Here is a 19,272-nt window from a genome sequence, read left to right as displayed (position 1 = left end):
AAAAGCGGGGGAGGTGTTTTACGACACCATAAAGAAGATCAGAAAATGCTGGGCAACCAAAAGGAATGAGGAAGTCCTGACGGCTCTTCGTCATAGAGGATAGAGCAACAGCACCCCCTAGACTCAAACCCAACCTTCCATGGCATCAAAAACAGCTGGACACCGAATTGAAACAAACCACCTCCTTCTGTTGTCTGTCTGTCTATTGTCTATACTAAACAGCATTGAATGTTTGGCAAATATATGTACTGTGATCTGCCCTGAGTCCCCTTCGAGATGAGAAGGGCGGAATATAAATAAAGTGTTGTTGTTATTATTACTCTTTCTTGTAATTTGAACCCATTGGCATCAGAAAGAAAACTTGCTCCATCTTCCACCACTTGACAACCTCCATAACTATCTCTCTCAGTCTTTTCTTATCCTCAGATGGCTTTGTTTCCAATCTCTTTATCATCTTGATGGTCTTCATAGATTCATGGAATTGGAAGAGACCTCGTGGGCCATCCAATCCAACCCCCTGCCAAGAATCAGGAAAATCTCATTCAAAGCACCCGACAGATGGCCATCCAGCCTCTGCTTAAAAGCCTCCAAAGGAGCTTCCACCACAGTCCGGGGCAGAGAGTTCCACTTCTTGCTCTCTTTTATAGACTAGGATGTCACATTGAGTTTGGAATTCTTTATTTTAATAAACAAATTGTAATGAACTTGCTTATTTTTAATACATTTCAACACTTTGCTTCCTAACCGTCTGTAATTTTTTTCAGCTGTTTCTCCACTTCTTCCACAAATGCTGGGAAGCTCTGATCCAAGAGACAGAGTCGAATAAAGCTGCTTAAATCTTCAGCATTCCAAGTGGAGTGTCGATATGCAAGAGGCAGCTCAGTATTTGATGACATCATATACTGAAAAAATAAACAGATAAGGTCAATTCCTTTTTGTTAAAGGTTTCTGCAGTTTTAATATTTATACTTTTACATATATACTGATGCCTTATTTATTTATTTATTTATTTAGGGCACTTCTATCCCATCCTTCTCACCTCTGAAGAGGGGCTCAAGACAGCTTACAGCAGGCAGTCATTAGATGCCAAAAAACAATACATTAAAACACACACTTACAATTAACACAATTAAAACAATTATAAGCATTCGATTAAAAACAGTTCTTTTTTATTCTGTTTTTGAAAAAAAATCTTTGAAAATAAAAAGACTCTAAAAAGTGAAGACCAATTTAAGTACACTTTCAGTATTTGAATCCATATTTAATCAGAATGAAATTCCACTATGAAAATAGTGAAATAAGTATATTATTAGACTCCTAAATAGTATTTTCAAATTAATTAAGATTGAGAACATAGTCTCTGCATTGATGAATAGACGTTTGCGCTCAATTTCCATTTGAATGAATTTTAGATCGTTATGCTGGGCTAGTTGAGGCCTGGGAAATATTCCAGCTCAAGGTAGGAGGTAGTCTGCCTTAACCTCTATAGCCGTAAGAAATATTCATATGATTTACAGTTGTTTCATTATCTTAACATTTGGGCTTGCTTCCTGGATTTATAAGAAGGTTGAGAACTACTCTGCATACTAAATACAATTATGAAAAAGGTTTGCTACAACATTGTGATTCAGGTTGGATCTACATTGCCCTATATCCCAGGATCTGCTCCCAGGTTATCTGCTCTGAACTGGATTATATGAGTGTACACTGCCAGATAATCTAGAATAAGAAGATAATCTGGGATCAGATCCTGGGATATAGGAAGTGTAGAACTTATAACATATGTATGTTCCTTTTCTGTAATTTTTGTTTGCATTTTACCTATGCTCTAGAGGAAATTTCTTAGCTTTGGGATAATAGCTTGATTTGAGTAGCCATAACCAAACACAAATACAAAATCAATTTTACACTGATACTTTTATTTGACCAACCAAAGAAATACAAATCCTATTAAGCTAGATTTTAATTTATTATTATTAATTATTATTTATTTGCGGCATTTATATGCCGCCCTTCTCACCCCGAAGGGGACTCAGAGCGGCTTACAATATATATTTTCATACAATATATTATATTATTAGCATAGTACAATATCAGTATATATTACTATATTGCACTATACTATTATATTGTAATATTATTAGTAATATTACATGTAATGTAAATATATAATTATAATTATAATCTCTTTAAATCTCTTGGGCTTCTTCCTGGAGCAAAGATAATAACACAGCACTTTAGGAAAAATGAAAAAGAATTGTCTTCACCATGTCTATATTGTACTTTAAAATGTTAAAGGAGGTGTTTGTAGACACAGTAAAACCACTCTCTCTCCCTCTCCCCATTACCATGAACTGGCTGAAAACAACAGCAGTAAAACAGAAGCAATAAACTTTGGCTTTGGCATTTGATGTTGCAACCCAAATTGAGAAGCCAATCGGTATTGCCTTCCCATGGCTTTATACAACCATCTATGCATTCCTTTAGTGGAATCTTAAATATTTTCCCCTTTGATTGATATATTAATTTTGTGAATTAATCAATTTTGTAATGTTTCATTTATTGTTTGTCATTTTCTTCAAAGTAATCACATTGCTAACTACTTAGATTGTTAAACTATTACTTATAATTGGATTGCAATGCATTGCATTTTGCTTTTTCAGTGTTTCATAAAAACATGTGTATAAATAAACATAATTAGTAATTTTCTCTTCCAATCTTAAGTCCCTCCCATCTTAGGACTCTGCTTCTCTGCTTTGGTTTAATGGCTTTGTAGTATAAGTCTCTCCCCCCCCCCCCCCCCGCCCCACTGAATGTGATATGTATTTCAGCACTCATACAATACTAATGTAGTGGAAGGAAATGCAGGTGTAAAGAAAAGCAATATGTGTGGTAACATAGATGTCATTAAAACACATTCATCCAGTTGTATCCTCAGATATAAACATATATTTCACCAATATCTTGAAAATAAGAAATGTTTTGATTTCTGAAACATTTCACATTTCAACAGCAGTATGTTGCTCTTTCTGTCCCACTTCATAAATGTACAGCTCTGTGCCAGCAGTTTACCTGAGCCAACTCTGCCACAGATATTCTTCCCTTTACTGGAGGGGGATTTTCAACCTAGGAGAGATTGAGAGATTGAAGTCAAATTTAGAAAAGAACTATTGCAAGAAAACTCAAAAGATGCCTGCCATAGATATAGGTGAAACATCAGGAGAAAATGCTTCACATCAACACAGTGATTCCAGCCATGAAAGCCTTCGGTGACACAAACACAATGTCTTCTAACAAAACAAGGACACCTGTTCCACCTGAGCCTCTCTTAGAAGAGCAGAGAGAAAGAGAAAGACTCTAGCAGATGAGAAATAGTTGTTTTTCCCCCAAAAGGGACACGACAAGACAAATAAATAAATGAAGTAAATAAAGAAGAGATTGGTGAGAAGGCCCAAGACAAAACCATCAGGAGTGTCTGGTAGAAAGGAAGTTGTTTGGGACACATATATTTCCTTATCTAAGGAAAGCTGACTAAAATTTCCTCTGGAACTGAATCTTATGTTATGATATTTTTAGCAAATATATAGATATTGCACCAATGAATGCTAAACATCTGCATTCATTGATATATGTCTGTTAAGAATTAATCTATAATATGCATTTGTAGAACTTTATGTAGAACTGTTAATAAAAAAATACAGACATTCACTGTGTTTTTACATTTGCTGTAAAATGTACTAAGAAAACAGAAGACAAACATTACCGCATTCAAGCCAAACCCAGGACATCAAGCAAAGCATAAGAACATCTCTACTTTCCACTCATGAGCAGGTGACTGACTGGATGGCTGTAGACATTACAAAGAAGACCACTGTTTCCATTGTACTTAATGCACCCAGGCTAATTTAGGAGGTGTAAGATGTTGTGTGGCAATACAATGCTCTATCATATAATTTTGGGGAACAGCTGGATAAACATTCATGAGGAACAGTCAAAAGGCTTTCCCTGCTGCTCCCAAGCATCTGCTGCCTGGATCCTAGCAGGATTCCATCAATCAAGTAATTGCATAGAAATTGGTAGATGATTGGAAGCAGAAGAGAAGCTTCAAACTATGTATGTAAACATTTGGCTATAATACAACCAGATCACAACAGGCATTTGGAGTCAAAATAAAAATCTTAAAAATACTGTGGACAGAGAAAATCCTCAAGACTACTGAGACTTGATTTATACTTGTTCTATAAAAGGTATACAAATTAGAGAACACTTATGAAATATTTACCTATGATCTTATGTAATTGCAGTTATGTAAGATCATAACTAACAATTTCCCAGTAAAACAAAAACTGGTTTTCTAGAAGGCAGTAATCCTTGTTGGGAACACTAATAGAACAGATAGCCTGCTATGCAGTTTTCTTCCAATGTTCAATTACTCAAGTGTTCTAGAGGATTTTTTTCCCCACAGAGAAAGATGCAATCTTTTGTACACATAAAAATAAACATCTTACCTGTACAGAATGTTTTTGTATTGCTTTTGTTTTTGCACAAAATAGCGCTTTTCTGAACATTTTGAGTGATATGAACATGATGGCAACGTATGCAAAAGTATTAATTTTCTTCCCCATTGAGAAAAAAATACAATAATTAGCCACTATTGCATGAAATGAGGATTTACATCCGAGCTGCAGGTGTTTTACTATTCCTAATCTGAAATAAGTAACCAAAATGGAGAACAATGCTTTTCTCTGAATTCCTGCCTATTCATGCTCTGCATTCACTCCATCACCTTACCAAGCGAGGGATTGGTACATTTTGTTCAGCATCTTGCTGATGACTTTGATCCTCAAGTAGCAGGCTGTGGCCTTGAAGCAGCTCCTGTCTTGCTGAATCTATTACTTGAACTGGAACATAGTCAGCAAGTTTCTGCACACAGTCATCGCAGTAACCTTCTGCCTGCGATTTGGAGTCTCCCATAAATTGAACACGAAACATACGATGTTTGTCCTATTTTAAACAGAAAAAATAAATAGCTTTTTAAAATCTGAATCATCCCAGATACAACTGATTTAAAAAAATCAATGTCCCATATATTCCCTCTGTGTCATTCTCCAGCCACACTTTTCTAGTAGGTTCAAAATGGAAGCTGGCAATAGTTTTCACATCTAATGCCTGATATTTTAACCAATGCTCATTTTTTGTGGATTCATTCTTTTTTCTTCTCCTTCTTTTGGGTTTAATGCTATAATGGCTTTCTACACAGTAAAAAAAGAAGAAGTAAACATTTTAATTCGATTGTTCTAAAATCTTTTTCAAGAATCTCAGTGACAACTTCATTTATGTTCCATTTTCATTAAATGTTGTCACTATGTCTCATGATATGGTAATATATTGTTATCTACTCCAACACAAAAGAATGAGGCTCAGATGAGAAGTAATTGCAAACAATAATTGGTTAGATCCAAAGGAGAAAAAAGTGATCTGCACAACTGTGTTAAGCGCCCACCAAAAAGAAACATGAATGAAAATATGTTTGGAAAAAAGTATTTTGTGTCTGAAGTAAGCATACCTTTGCTTTTGAACCAAACAACATGCAGTCTGCATTTCTTGCTATCTTCAGCCACTGAGAAGCATCAATTAACGAAAAGCCTTCCTAAAATACAAACACTGCTCACCGACTGAGAAGCTCTAAAGGAAGTAAACTACTGAAAAATTATAGAAAACACACATTTTTGTGGGTTTTTTACTTTGTTTCTGATTTGAATAATCTATTTCCGCCATCAGCCGCGGTATCATACCTTCACCTAACTGCCCAACTGTGCTGATTCCTCATTACAGCAATACCTCTCTCCTTCTCATGTTTGGGTAAAGCACTGAACTTAATGCACCAAAGCTTTGAGAATTCAAACTTTCATATCCTTTCCCACAGGAGAGGAAAGGTGTACATTAGTAGTACATTGCCATTTTGCCAAACTGCTATTTATCATACTTTGCTTATGGTAGAGATAAGAAGAGCCAAGAAATTGTATGAGTTAACAGCACACACCAGGCAGAAGTTGGTGGATAAAGTGTTGGAAGTTTCAGTCACATTATCATTCGTTCTTTTTTTTTCTCAGATTAAAAGGAAAGTTTCTTCACTCCTTCTAAGACATGTTCAAATGCAAAATAGAGTATGACAGATAGATGGCATGTCATAATTTCAGCACAACGGTCCTTTAAAGATGTTTAATATTTGTTCACCGCTACTCAAATTAAAGCATCCTACCTGGAGAAATCAAAAGAAGAGACGCTTGTGGAAGCTGTATCCTGACATCCATCCCCTTAATAAAGAGGATATTTTATATCATGCAACTATTACATACCACCACCATCTAAGAGATTATGCTGAGGTGGAATGGCAAATGGGAAAAGGAGGCATGTCCATGTATGTATTCTATAGAACGCACTCACTACAAATGCATTTTGAATTAAGGAGACCATAAAAATTAAATGGGATTAGATTTTTTTATTTTTTTAAAAAAAGACGTTTTATTTTGTGGTGATGCAGATGATCGAGACAGTTTAGGCAGTGGATTTTAATGTTGAGACATATGTTTTTAATGTTTATGTATGCATATAATCTATTTATGTCCCGGCACTGCATGTTTGCTATTTGTGAGAAGGGTGGAATGAATAAATAAATGTTTTAAATAAATAAAATAAAAAAGACAGGTAAAGGAGAGGAGTTGTAAAACATGGCAGCAACCACACGATCTTATTCCAGTTTCAGTTCAAGCCACTTGTTTAAAATGCCCTAGATACAACTAAGTGGTAAATAAAGGATGAACACAAATATTTCATTATACTGATAAATGTTAGCCACCCTTCAAACTCCTCCAGGAATACAAATGCCACTCTAACAATAAAGAAGCACTTCAATAACATCCTATGCCTGGCCTATAATCAGCACCAGAGCCCCCGGTGGCACAATGGGTTAAACCCTTGTGCCGGCAGGACTGAAGACCGACAGGTCAGAGATTAAAATCTGGGAGAGTGCAGATGACCTCCCTCTGTCAGCTCCATCTCCTTATGCGGGGACATGAGAGAAGCCACCCACAAGGATGCTTCAAAACATCCCCTAAGCATCATTCTTGCAGACGGCCAATTCTCTCACACCAGAAGCGACTTGCGGTTTCTCAAGTCGCTCCAGACACCAAAAACAGCTAATGGGTCATTGACTGCAACCGAACCATATGAATGTAGAAGTGTGCAGTGTTTGCAAACCATGTTAATTTGAATAATATCTATAAAACTTATTTAACATTCCTTGAATATCAGAATTTATGGAGAAAATGTTTCAAGAGTCACTAATACCTATGAAAATGAATACTTACCAGTACATCCTTTCCTCTGGAAATGAAGAAATGTCCTGAAATTACTATGGTGAGTACAAGAAAGCCAGATTCTTCATTTGACTCCAAAACCTTTTTTTATGAATAAAAGGAAATAATTTTTAAAGCAATGATATCGCAATATGAATAAGAAACGCTTTCCAACCTGCAAACTCATGATTACCTGTTGATAAACCTCAGTGATAACTACAAATTGCAAAATGTTACGTAGTATTTTCAACTATTGCATTTGTTTTTCAGAGGATGACCTCTGTTGTTAACTTAGTTTGGCCTTTTTAGTGTCATTTCCTGGTGTATAGAGCCTTGGGGACTCTGTTTGGAGAAAAGGTAGGTTATAGGTATTTTTTAATAAAGGATAATAAATCATGAAAGTGCTAGGGAATCAAGCTGTTCCATATTGAAAAATTATATTTAAATATATGAATGAATGAAGCAGTCATTTCTCTGAAATTAGAAAAAAAAAGTTTTAAATCTAAAAATATTTGTAAACATCTTTTTGACTGAAAAAAGTCAGTCGAATTCTGCTCCCCTTGTGGCTAAGTGTGTGGGTTTTCGTTTTTTGTTTTGCCATAGTTGAGTGTCATGCAGACATCTCCCTATAAGCCAAGTAAATTAAGCATACCTTCCAGGAACCGGAAGCAGGGTCCAAACCTCCAGGCATGAACCGGCCATAACGCCTCAATGGCCACTCTGCAGAATTAAGACAAGAAGAAAGGCCCCCTGACTGTTCTGAGGGCGGGAGGTAGCTTGGCCGAGGCTGATCCACTTCAGGGCAGGAAACTGGATTGCAAATGACGCCAAAGCTGCTGCTGTCATTTCTGGAAGCCATGCCCAAGGCTACGGGTACAGTCACTGGAAAGCAGAACACACCAAATAGAAGAATTTTACAGCCACATTCTCAAATGACACAATTGGGTGTCGTATTTGTGGGTTGCACCTCTTTCTCTCTCCAAATTTACTCCAGACTTAGGTGCAAATTACATAGTGATAATAATCACTGGATTATTCATTCATGTAATCATGTAAATTGTGCATCTGTGACCTTGTGCCAATCTGAGGGATATCATTGTGTTTTCAGTGGGTTGCTGTAATTTTTTCGGGATGTATGGCCATGTTCCAGAAGCATTTTCTCCTGATGTTTCACCTGCATCTATAGCAGGCATCCTCAGAGGTTGTGAGGTCTCGCAACCTCACAACCTGTGAGGATGCCTGCCATAGATGCAGGGAAACATCAGGAAACAATGCTTGTGGAACATGGCCATACAGCCCAAAAAAACCTACAGCAACCCAGTGATTCTGGCCATGAAGGCCTTCTACAATAAACTGTATTTTCAGTTTATTAAGTGTGTGTGTTGGCATGTGTTAACTTTCAGGGTGCTACTGAAGCTATAGCAACCCTGGGGAAAATGCAAAAGGATGGTATTGGATGCAACTAAGGGGCAATGCAAACCAAGCTCCTGGAAGACGGAACAGTGTGTGTATGTGTGTTTGTATATATAGAGAGAAAGGCAGCCTACAAGTTACAAAAAATAAGTTCTGTAGGTCTATTCTTAAGTTAATGTGTCTTCATCAAATTGGAAATATTCATTCCTATCTGTGACAATTAATGGGTTGCAGAGAGTCATGAAATTCTGTCCTGCTCCTTGAAAACTTTAGAGATGGATATGAATATTTCCTTTTGTATTTTAACAAATACTAATTGATCAAACTAATTGTGTAAGTCAGAACAGGTACTGGTATATTATATTATTATTATATTATATTATAACTTTATTTGTACCCCACTAGCATCTCCCGAAGGACTCGATGCGGCTTAAATAGGCCGAAGCCTCAAAACACAGTACAACAATACAATACCTAAAGCAAATTAAAAACAGTTAAGCGAAAAACAACAACAGTAACAATACATCGAGACACTATAAAACTGGGCCGGCCAGAGTAATGGGTACAGGATTAAAAGTGCTGATGTGGCGGGAGGAATGTAGGATTATAGAGTAAGTGCAGTGTGCGGTGTGCAGTGATCTTAGTTCTACTAAAGTGCTTCTAGGACTTAGTATTTGTTGTATGTGTGTATTATGTATTGTGTGTGTGTGTGTGAGTGTAGCATAGGGCAGGGGTTCTCAGACTTTTTAAACTGAGGGCCAGGTCATAGTCCCTCAAACTGTTGAAGGGCCAGATTATAATTTGAAAAAAGCATGAATGAATTCCAATGCACACCTCACATATCTTATTTGTAGTGCAAAAACACTTAAAAGCAACACAATAACTAAAATGAAGAACAATTTTAACAAACACAAACTTATTAGTATTTCAATGGGAAGCATGGGCCTTTTGGCTGATGAGATAGGATTGTTGTTGTTGTTGTGTGCTTTTAACTCGTTTCAGACTTAGATTGACCCTGAGCGAGAGCCGAGTAAATGACCTTGGAGGGCCGCATCCGGCCCCCGGGCCTTCGTTTGAGGACCCCTGGCATAGGGGTTAACAGCCATGGTGTCTGCCCTCTGTGTCCCTGTTCAGAAGATATAACCACACTTCCTGTCGCCGTGATACTGGATTTTGGGGGGGGGGGGGGAATGGCTTGTTGTGGAAACAAGGATTGACGATAGTTTCAATTGAGACCCTTTTTCCCCATGATAACTTTCAGGAGTGAATTTCCCTTCCGAGAGGGAGATTTCTCTCACTTCCTGTTGTCTCACTCCATTCTTAGCTATGAGTCATTTGTAAATCAGAAGTTTGTACCTCAAGGACTGTATGTGTATATATATGTCTGTCTGTCTGTCTGTCTATCTATCTATCTATCTATCTATCTATCATCTCCCTCTCTCATCTATCTTATCTATCTATCTATCTATCTATCTATCTATCTATCTATCTATCTATCATCTCCCTCTCTCATCTCCCTCTCTCATCTATCTATCGATCTATCTATCTATCTATCTATCTATCTATCTATCTATCTATCTATCATCTCTGTCTCTCATCTATCATCTATCATCTATCATCTATCTATCTATCTATCCATCCATCCATCCATCCATCCATCCATCATCTCCCTCTCTCATCCATCTATCTATCCATCTATCTATTTATCTATCATCTCCCTCTCTCATCTATCTATCTATCTATCTATCTATCTATCTATCTATCTATCTATCTATCTATCTATCTATATCAATCATTAAATATGGATTAATTCACAATGAAATACAGGTTCTCATGTTTGCTATAGAAGGTAAAGGTTTTGCCCTGACATTAAGTCTAGTCGTGTCCAACTCTGGGGGGTGATGCTCATCTCCATTTCTAAACCAAAGAGCCGGCATTGTCCGTAGACACCTCCAAGGTCATGTGGCCGGCATGACTGTATGGAGCGCCGTTACTTTCCTGCAGAAGCAGTACCTATTGATCTACTCACATTTGTATATTTTCAAACTGCTAGGTTGGCAGAAGTTGGGGCTAATAGCGGGAGCTCACGCCTCTCCCTGGATTCGAACCTGCCACCTTTTGGTAAAGATTCAGGTTTCTGTCAGTATGTGCAAGTCATCTGTCCTGCATCAAATGAATACTACACTGATCCTACAATGCCCAATGTTACTTCTGAAACTATAGTATCTGATGATTATATTTTAGACCAGGCATGGACAACGGGCAATATTTGGCCCTCCAGGTGTTTTGGACTTCAACTCCCACCATTCCTAACAGCCTCAGGCCCTTTCCTTTTCCCCCTCAGCCGCTGCGGCTGAGGGGGAAAAGGAAAGGGCCTGAGGCTGTTAGGAATGGTGGGAAACACCTGAAGGGCCAAATATTGCCCATGCCTGTTTTAGGCCATAGTTTGAGGCTATGGTTTTAAAACCTCCACAATTCTATTATTGTATAGAATAAGTATCTTTCTGTCAGTTTAAGCCCCTGTGTTGTTGTTGTTTTCCCCAGAAGCTGCTGCAGTCAATTTTTCCCTCTGTGGTAAACAAAAAGGGCAAAAGCTTTCAAAGACCTAATAATATTAATTTGTTTTCCGTGTCAGGAGCAACTCGAGAAAGTGCAAGTCGCTTCTGGTGTGAGTGCAAGTCGCTTCTGGTGTGAGAGAATTGGCCGTCTGCAAGGAAGTTGCCCAGGAGATGCTCAGATGTGTTAATGACGATGATCGTAATAATACATGGCCCCAAGGCGGGATACATAAAAAAATTCTCCTTATAGCAAACTCCCAAATAATTTGGGCTTTTTCAAAAGTCAGGACATATTCCTACTGTTGAACTTTCCTCAATTGAAAAGTACCACGTCAAAACCACCAAAAGCCAGTAAAAATTGCTAAGGTTTAATAGGCCTGCCTTCTCTTTATCTTCTCTGGACAAAACGTCCCAAAAATTGGGGGGAACTGTGTTGACAATTCAATATTTGACGTCTTTAACTTAAGGTTGAGGCCACCCTCACTAAAAATGCCTCAGAAAATCATGAAGTGATGCCTCAACTGAAAGACAGGATGAGGCTGAGGCCTTTGCATTTCACAACCCCTGATGCCACATCAGTGTGAAACCATGGAGTTCAATATAGTCACAGCATTGTAGCACATCCAAACACCTGGGAGTTACCTTGGACTGTTCCCTGACTTAAAAGAAGCATTGCTTGAATATCAAGCAAAAAGTGGATGCTATAAACAATATCATACGAAAGCTAACTGGCACAACCTGGGGATCACAACCAGACACAGTGAAGACATCTGCCCTTGTGCTTTGCTACTCTGCTGCTGAGTACGTATGCCCAGCGTGGAACACATCTCACCATGCTAAAACAGAGGATGTGGCTCTCAATGAGACATGCCACATTATCACAGGAGAAATTACATTTTAGTCAATATTGCACCACCTGACATCCGCTGGGAAGTAGCAGCCAATAATGAAAGGACTAAGGCAGTGACATCTCCGGCCCATCACCACTTCAAATACCAACCAGCACGCCAACGCCTTAAATCAAGAAATAGTTTTCTAAGATCTACAGAGACACTTGCAGGAACACCTCAGCAAGCGAGAGTCCAAAGGTGGCAGGCTAAACCCTGAAACTTCAATCCATGGGTAATACTAAATGAGAGGCTCCCTCCTGGGCACACAGAAGACTGAGCGATTTGGAAGGCACTGAACAGACTGCGCTCTGGACCACGAGATGCAGAGCCAACCTTAAGAAATGGGGACACAAAGTGGAGTCCACAACATGTAAGTGTGGAGAAGAGCAAACCACAGACCACCTCTTACAATGCAGTCTGAGCCCTGCCACATGCACAATGGAGGACTTTCATATAGCAACACCAGAGGTACTCCAAGTGTCCAGCTTCTGGTCAAAGGACATTTAATAGAATGCCAAGTTTTCAAACTTTGTGGTTTTGTTGCTGTTGTTTGCTTTTAATACATTACAACGGTATCCTTGGTTTCCTCCTGACATCTATATAAATGTAATGTTTGTTTGTGGAATTAACATAACTCAAAAACCACTGGACGAACTGACACCAAATTTGGACATAACACACCTATCAGGACAAGTGACCATCACTCATAAAAACGCTGAAAAATACAGCACAAGAGACTTTAAAAGCCAACTCCCCCAAAATACATTTCAAAGGGTGCGCAAAATCATACATATACACAAACACATATATACACATATATACAAATATACGCATATATACACATCCAAAACACATATACACAGAGTGGGCCACAGCAACGTGTGGCAGGGGATGGCTAGTGATAAATAAATAAATATATAGATAAATATAGTCACAGCTCTGGAATAAAAACTATCTTTTCCGCCTATTTGTCCTTGTTTTTATCATACTACATTGTCTGCCAGATGGTAATAATTCCAAACAATATATTCTTGTGATGAGAAACTCCTCAATTCAGACAAGGTAAACAAAGAAAAAAGAATTGAAGTATTCCAGACTTGAGTCCAATCCCAGGAAATCAAGATTCTTGAGCCAAAATCTAGTAAGAACATTTATGGGACATTAAAGTCCATATGAGAAAAGAAAAGAAAAGAAAAGAAAAGAAAAGAAAAGAAAAGAAAAGAAAAGAAAAGAAAAGAAAAGATTCACTCTTGGGGGTGTGAAGATTGATATTCCATAAATCAAAGAGAAAGGTCAGCTTTCAACTAATTTATTAGCAAGAAACAAGATTGGAAGCAAATACATGAAAGTAATCCAAGACCAAGTATTTTATAGGAAAACATACTTAAGAGACCTAAGCCACTAGAAGTTAGCTTACTATTTCAAAAAAAATAACTGGAATCTAGATATGACAGAAAAAAAAACATGAATTATGTTATATTTCCAAAGGTGAACTCTAAAACAATCTTAACGTTAAATTGTCTTAGTGCAACTGACAAATATTTAAGATAGCGTTGTTGTTGGTGCTCATACGGCTGTCTAAATACAATCTGTCTAGTTCAGCTTCCTTTAAAATGTCTGGTACACAAAATATTTGTGCTCATATCATAAGTTGACATGCTGAACTCTACACTGCAATCTGCTTTTCATTTGAAAAGAGTGGCAACAGTTAATTACAAAGCACAGCTTCTGTGACTCAACCATTTTGCATTTAAAGGTGCTTGATCTTTTCCAGAGAAGGAGCATAAAATTTATTTAATTTAACCAACACATATTTGGTTAAAATACTATCAAAAGAGTGACTGGAATCCCTCTGTGTCAGCTGGAAAAGTCACTTTGAAGAAGGTGTTTATTAGGAACATTTTCCATGGTCACAACAGGTGGCTCGAAATGTCTGGGTAAAATCAGCTGCTGCTTATTAGAGAGTAGACACTCCCAACAGGGCAAAACATCAATAAATAGTAGGGATGCCAGGATTTGGAACCGATTTTACATGTTGCGTGCAATTAAATAAAGTACTAAGCTAATTTCTACATGGAACTAATTTTTGTCATATGACATGCAATCCTTACATTTCAACTACTAAGTAATCATAAATATACAGTAGAGTCTCGCTTATCCAACATAAATTCCCGGCAGAAGGTTGGATAAGCGAAAATGTTGTATAATAAGGCAGGATTAAGGAAAAGCCTATTAAACATCAAATTATGTTATGATTTTACAAATTAAGTACCAAATCATTATGTCTTACAACAAATAGACAGAAAAAGCAGTTCTATATACGGTAACGTTATGTAGTCATTACTATATTTACAAATTTAGCACCAAAACATTGCAAAGTATTGAAACATTTGTGGATCTGGATGGGAGGCAGATTGCGTTGGATAATATAGAACGTTGGATGAGCAAAGGTTGGATAAGCGAGACTCTACTGTATAGTTTAAAAGGGATGGAACAGGAAAGTATCTTGACTTCAAATATCCCTTCATAATAATTTTTGGCTGCTCATTTTATAAAAGATAATATAATAACATGTTGGTCAGCAGAAACATGGCCGACTTCCTTTGTTTCAATAGTATAGAATGGAAGACAGACTGACTTATTAATAAAATATTTGAAATATATGCATACAATCTGTTAATCTTGAACTTCAGATTAATGATGACATAAAGAAGAAACCAAAGGAAAAGTGCAAGGAAAACAAAGTTGTTCTGAAGGGGATGTAGTTTTATAATATTTTAAATTGCACTATAGGACTGTAGGTTCCATCTGTAGAGTGTAAATAGACTGAAATATAGCTTTGAAAAAGAGCTGCCACTGCAGCTTAGGGAGTAGCCTTCGTGCCTACCCTCCCTATTCTTTCACACAGCATTCTTGTAAGCAAAAGATAAGCCAGTGCCTGCCAAGCACTTCCCAGCGAGTCAGGGTCACTTGAAAGAGATGTGAACTTTCCAGTTAATTCTAGTTTCTGTTGTTTTCCACCTGTCTGCTTGCTTAGGAATAAAGAGCCAATCCGAAATGTATTAGGCAAGCTTAGACCAATCAAACAGACAATATGTTGACATCAATCAAAATGCACTTTTTGGATTTCTGTAAAACAATAAAAGATTGCGATCCCAATCTTTTGGGGCGCGGTAGTCTTTTCATGTGTAGAGCACAACTGCCGCCATTTGCACGGTCGGCAAATAAAGCTAATCTTCAGAGAGATTCAATTTGTTGTTGTGTCCTTCCATGCCACCCTTCCAAGACAGAAGGGGACTTCTGGGAATGTGCAGAGTGCATGCCCCTTCAATTCCATAAATCCTTTACACTACATTTCAGTATACAGGATGGCTGTTCTATGTAAAATAGGGGTGAATAAACATCTGCAGGGTATAAAATACCCTTTGATGCAAGGCTGAATTGGACGAAGCAAATAACATGCATTTGATAACATTGTTATTTTATTGAAATGAAAACAAATTCACTTGGGTTTTTTTTAAAATAAAAAACTTTTCTCAAGACCTTATTTGAATATTCAAAAACATAACTCATTGTCCTTGTCAAAAAGATGAAATCCTTTCACTTTTATTAAGAAAAAATAAAAGTGGTGAGGAAGAAGACAAAGTGGATGTGGATAAAACACTGATTTTTTTTTTCTACTAGGAAAAAGAGATAAAATTGTTGGCAAACAGGTCAAATAAGCAAAGCAATTTATTGTAAACAGAAATCAAATGTGTTTGTGTGTGAACAATTTATACTAACATTTATCTAGTGCCAAAAGCGACAAACACAGCTGCAGAATATTTGCCCCATGAATTGATAAAAAAGTTAATGTGATCAAAGATGTACATTATTTGCATGCATTGAACATGACAGCCAGGAACTTTTTTTTTCCTTTTGTGATGCAGAAGGATCTGGGCCATTGCAATGAGTGAGGCTGTCCTTTGACTGTCCATGCTGTTTTGTTTGTTTTTTTTCACTTTTCAGGACAACACTGAGAGAATCAAGCACTTTTAGTTAAACACTACCATCTTGTGGTAATTCTAGTGAAAAACCTAAATCTATTCTAGAAATGGCAAAACGAATTCAGTAATGCTCTGGACCTTCACATTCTTATGTTCCAAAACTTGTTCTCAACTAATCCAGTCATAATTTACAAGAGGAAGGAGTCTAAATTATGTTTACATTTTATCACCATAAATTATTACTACCTGCTCAAACTATTGGCATTTGAAAACCTGGTAAAGATGCCTCCAATGCCAAGAACTACCGACCAATCACTCTCATGTGACATTGGTATAAAATATATGAGGGTATGCTATTAAATCAACTAGGCCCTGTTATTGAACCCCAGCTTATTGCACAACAAGCAGGTTTCAGACTAGGGAAAAACTGTACAGCTCAAATTCTTAACTTGACCTAGTATATCAGGGAAGGCTATGAGAAAGATTGTATTACGGGAATAGTTTTTGTGGACCTTATGGCAGCCTATGACATGGTGTAATATAGGAAATTGCTGCATAAAGTCTACCATATCACCTGGGATTACGATTTTATAAAAACTATCCAGACCCTCCTAGAAAACCTCAGCTTCTATATGGAGTCTTAGGGCAGGAAAGGTAGATGGAGAAGGCAAAATAATGATCTACTTCAAGGCAGTGTTCTTGCACATACGCTGTTTAACATTTATACTAATGATTAGCCACAACCACAACTCACAAAGAGCTTTATATACACTGATGACCTTGGCCTAACAACACAAGCAAAGGACTTTGAAACAGTAGAAAACCAACTTACTAATGCCCTGAAAAATCTCTCAGGTGGTTGTCTTTGAAGTATTACACCTGCCAAGACCCAAGTGTGTGCTTTCCACCAACATAATGGTGAAGGCAACAGGAAACTGAAGGTTACCTGGGAAGGCCAAGAACTTGAACACTGTTCCCACCCTAAATATCTCGGCGTTACCTTGGATCAAACACTAACATTTAGGAAACACTGTGCGAACACCAAGCACAAAGTATCTGCACACAATAACATCCTGTCGAAACTTACTAATAGTGCATGGGGTGCAGACCCAAAATTAATAAGAACATCAGCCCTGGCCTTGTCTTACTCAACTGCTGAGTATGCCTGCCTTGTTTGGCACAAGTCTGCCTACATGAAGCAAGTGACTATAGCACTGAATGAGACATGTAGAATAATCACAGGATGTCCCAAATGTACACCTGTTGATAGACTCTATAAGCTATCTGGCATTACCCCCCCCCCCCCAATGTGCAATGGCTGTTGCTAATTACGAGAGAAATAAGGTTGAACACTGAAAACCATGCACTGTATGTTTATTAGTCTCCTCCCTGTAGACTTAAATCAAGGGAAAGTTTCATGAGAACCAACACTCCTCTTAATGCTCCCCAAGAAACAGCAAGAATATCCCTTTGGGCATCTAAACATTAAATCATCTGGGTGTCCCCTGGGCAACGTCCTTGCAGACAGCCAATTCTCTCACACCAGAAGCGACTTGCAGTTTCTCAGGTCGCTCCTGACACGACCAAATCTAAACCAGGAAATCCCAACCGGATGCCCCACCCCCCATGAGGGTCCTCCTCCAGGGGCAAACCAAGAATGAGCAACTTGGAAGTCCCTGAAAAGACTCAGAAGCGGAGTTGGTAGATCAAAAGACAACCTGGGAAAATGGCACTACCTATTAGCATATAGATGCGGAGTTTACTTTGTGTGACTGTGGAGCAGAACAAACAACTCCACATCTAGATGCTTGCCCACGATGTCCTGCCTCATACATAGCAGAAGAACTAGTTAAAGCTACAGACAATGCAGTCTGTTGCCAGTTTTTGGTCTAAAATTATCTAGCTGTTTGTGCTCTTTTTATTTTATCAGTTTTATACTTATTTGTTTATGCAATGCTTTTGACACAAAATAAATAAAACCTGCTCAGACTGTGGAAGAAAAATGAACACATTGTTTACTTTTCTGTCAACCAAAGTCCCACTTCATCAAATTTGTAATGGCATATATCTGATCAAACAAATGTCAGTAGATCCAGTGAAATAAATGGGATTCACAATGGGTTTTCTCTGATTGTAAATAACACAAAGGGGGGAGGAGGACTGTGAACGGTAGACCCAAATTGCACTGTTGTTTCATATTGCAGCTAGCTAATATTGATTGTGCAGATGTGGGCAAACTTGGGCCCTCCAGGTGTTTTGGACTTCAACTCCCACAATTCCTAACAGCCGTCAGGAGAAAAATTGCCTCCAGAACATGGCCATATAGCCCGGAAAAACCTACAACAACCCATGGATTCCGGCCATGAAAGCCTTCCACAATACAGCCGGTAGGCTGTTAGGAATTGTGGAAGTTGAAGTCCAAAACACCTGGAGGGCCCAAGTTTGCCCATGCCTGCTCTAATATATAGTTTCAAGTCACAATCACAACTATAAAAAGGGCCAGCATTAAGGAAAACAATGAGTCCTGAATAAGTACAAAAGTAAATAAACACCTGGTTGCATCAGCTTAGCTAATGGAAATAATTAGAATCAGGTGCATGAACATTTAGATAAATGGGGAAGTTTGTTGGGTGGCATCTCAAAAGGACATTTAATCAACTACCAAACTCACAAATTTTGTATTTTGTCTGTTTGTTTGCTTTGTTGTGTTAGAAATGCAATATAATTTGGCTGGTTGTCCTGACATGACAAATAAATAAAATCTCAAAAGGATCAAAACTTTGGTCATTCTTTCTTTATGTTTCTGTTTGTAAGAGAACTAATTTGGGATTGGCAGATTCCTTAGATATCTTAACTTTACTAATCCTGGAATTCCATATAGCTGGCTGTTAAAAGCAATATTTTAAGTCTTACATCAATTGGGTGGGAAACCGCGGGAAAACTTCATTGAGAAAGCCGCGCATGCGCACATAATAAGAGCTAAAGGCGGCTCAAATGAAATAGAACGTCTCTGTCGTCTTCCTCCGTTTGCGCCTGCGCAGTGAGTCGCCGGCGTCAAGTCTTGCGT

At 37.9% G+C, this 19,272-nt stretch overlaps 1 protein-coding gene across 2 annotated transcripts; it reads right to left on the bottom strand.

Moving 5' to 3' along the window:
• Positions 1-661: 661 nt before the first annotated feature.
• REC114 (REC114 meiotic recombination protein) lies at positions 662-19,248 on the bottom strand. Of its 2 annotated transcripts, XM_060779004.2 has the most exons (7): positions 19,119-19,246; positions 8,011-8,240; positions 7,371-7,460; positions 5,567-5,650; positions 4,792-5,004; positions 3,073-3,126; positions 662-902 (listed from the first exon to the last, which is right to left on the bottom strand). In XM_060779004.2, exons 2-7 carry the CDS (start codon positions 8,215-8,217, stop codon positions 741-743), a joined length of 810 nt encoding a protein of 269 aa, XP_060634987.2. In that variant the 5' UTR covers positions 8,218-8,240; positions 19,119-19,246; the 3' UTR covers positions 662-740. The 2 variants fall into 2 exon arrangements, with proteins under 2 accessions (XP_060634987.2, XP_067324773.1); XM_067468672.1 differs by lacking the exon at positions 5,567-5,650 and having other exon boundaries at positions 19,119-19,248.
• Positions 19,249-19,272: the final 24 nt, after the last annotated feature.

The sequence above is a fragment of the Anolis sagrei genome, chromosome 5, assembly GCF_037176765.1.
Source record: "Anolis sagrei isolate rAnoSag1 chromosome 5, rAnoSag1.mat, whole genome shotgun sequence".
Classification (NCBI taxonomy): Eukaryota; Metazoa; Chordata; class Lepidosauria; order Squamata; family Dactyloidae; genus Anolis; species Anolis sagrei.
This window is presented reverse-complemented; position numbering and strand designations above follow the sequence as displayed.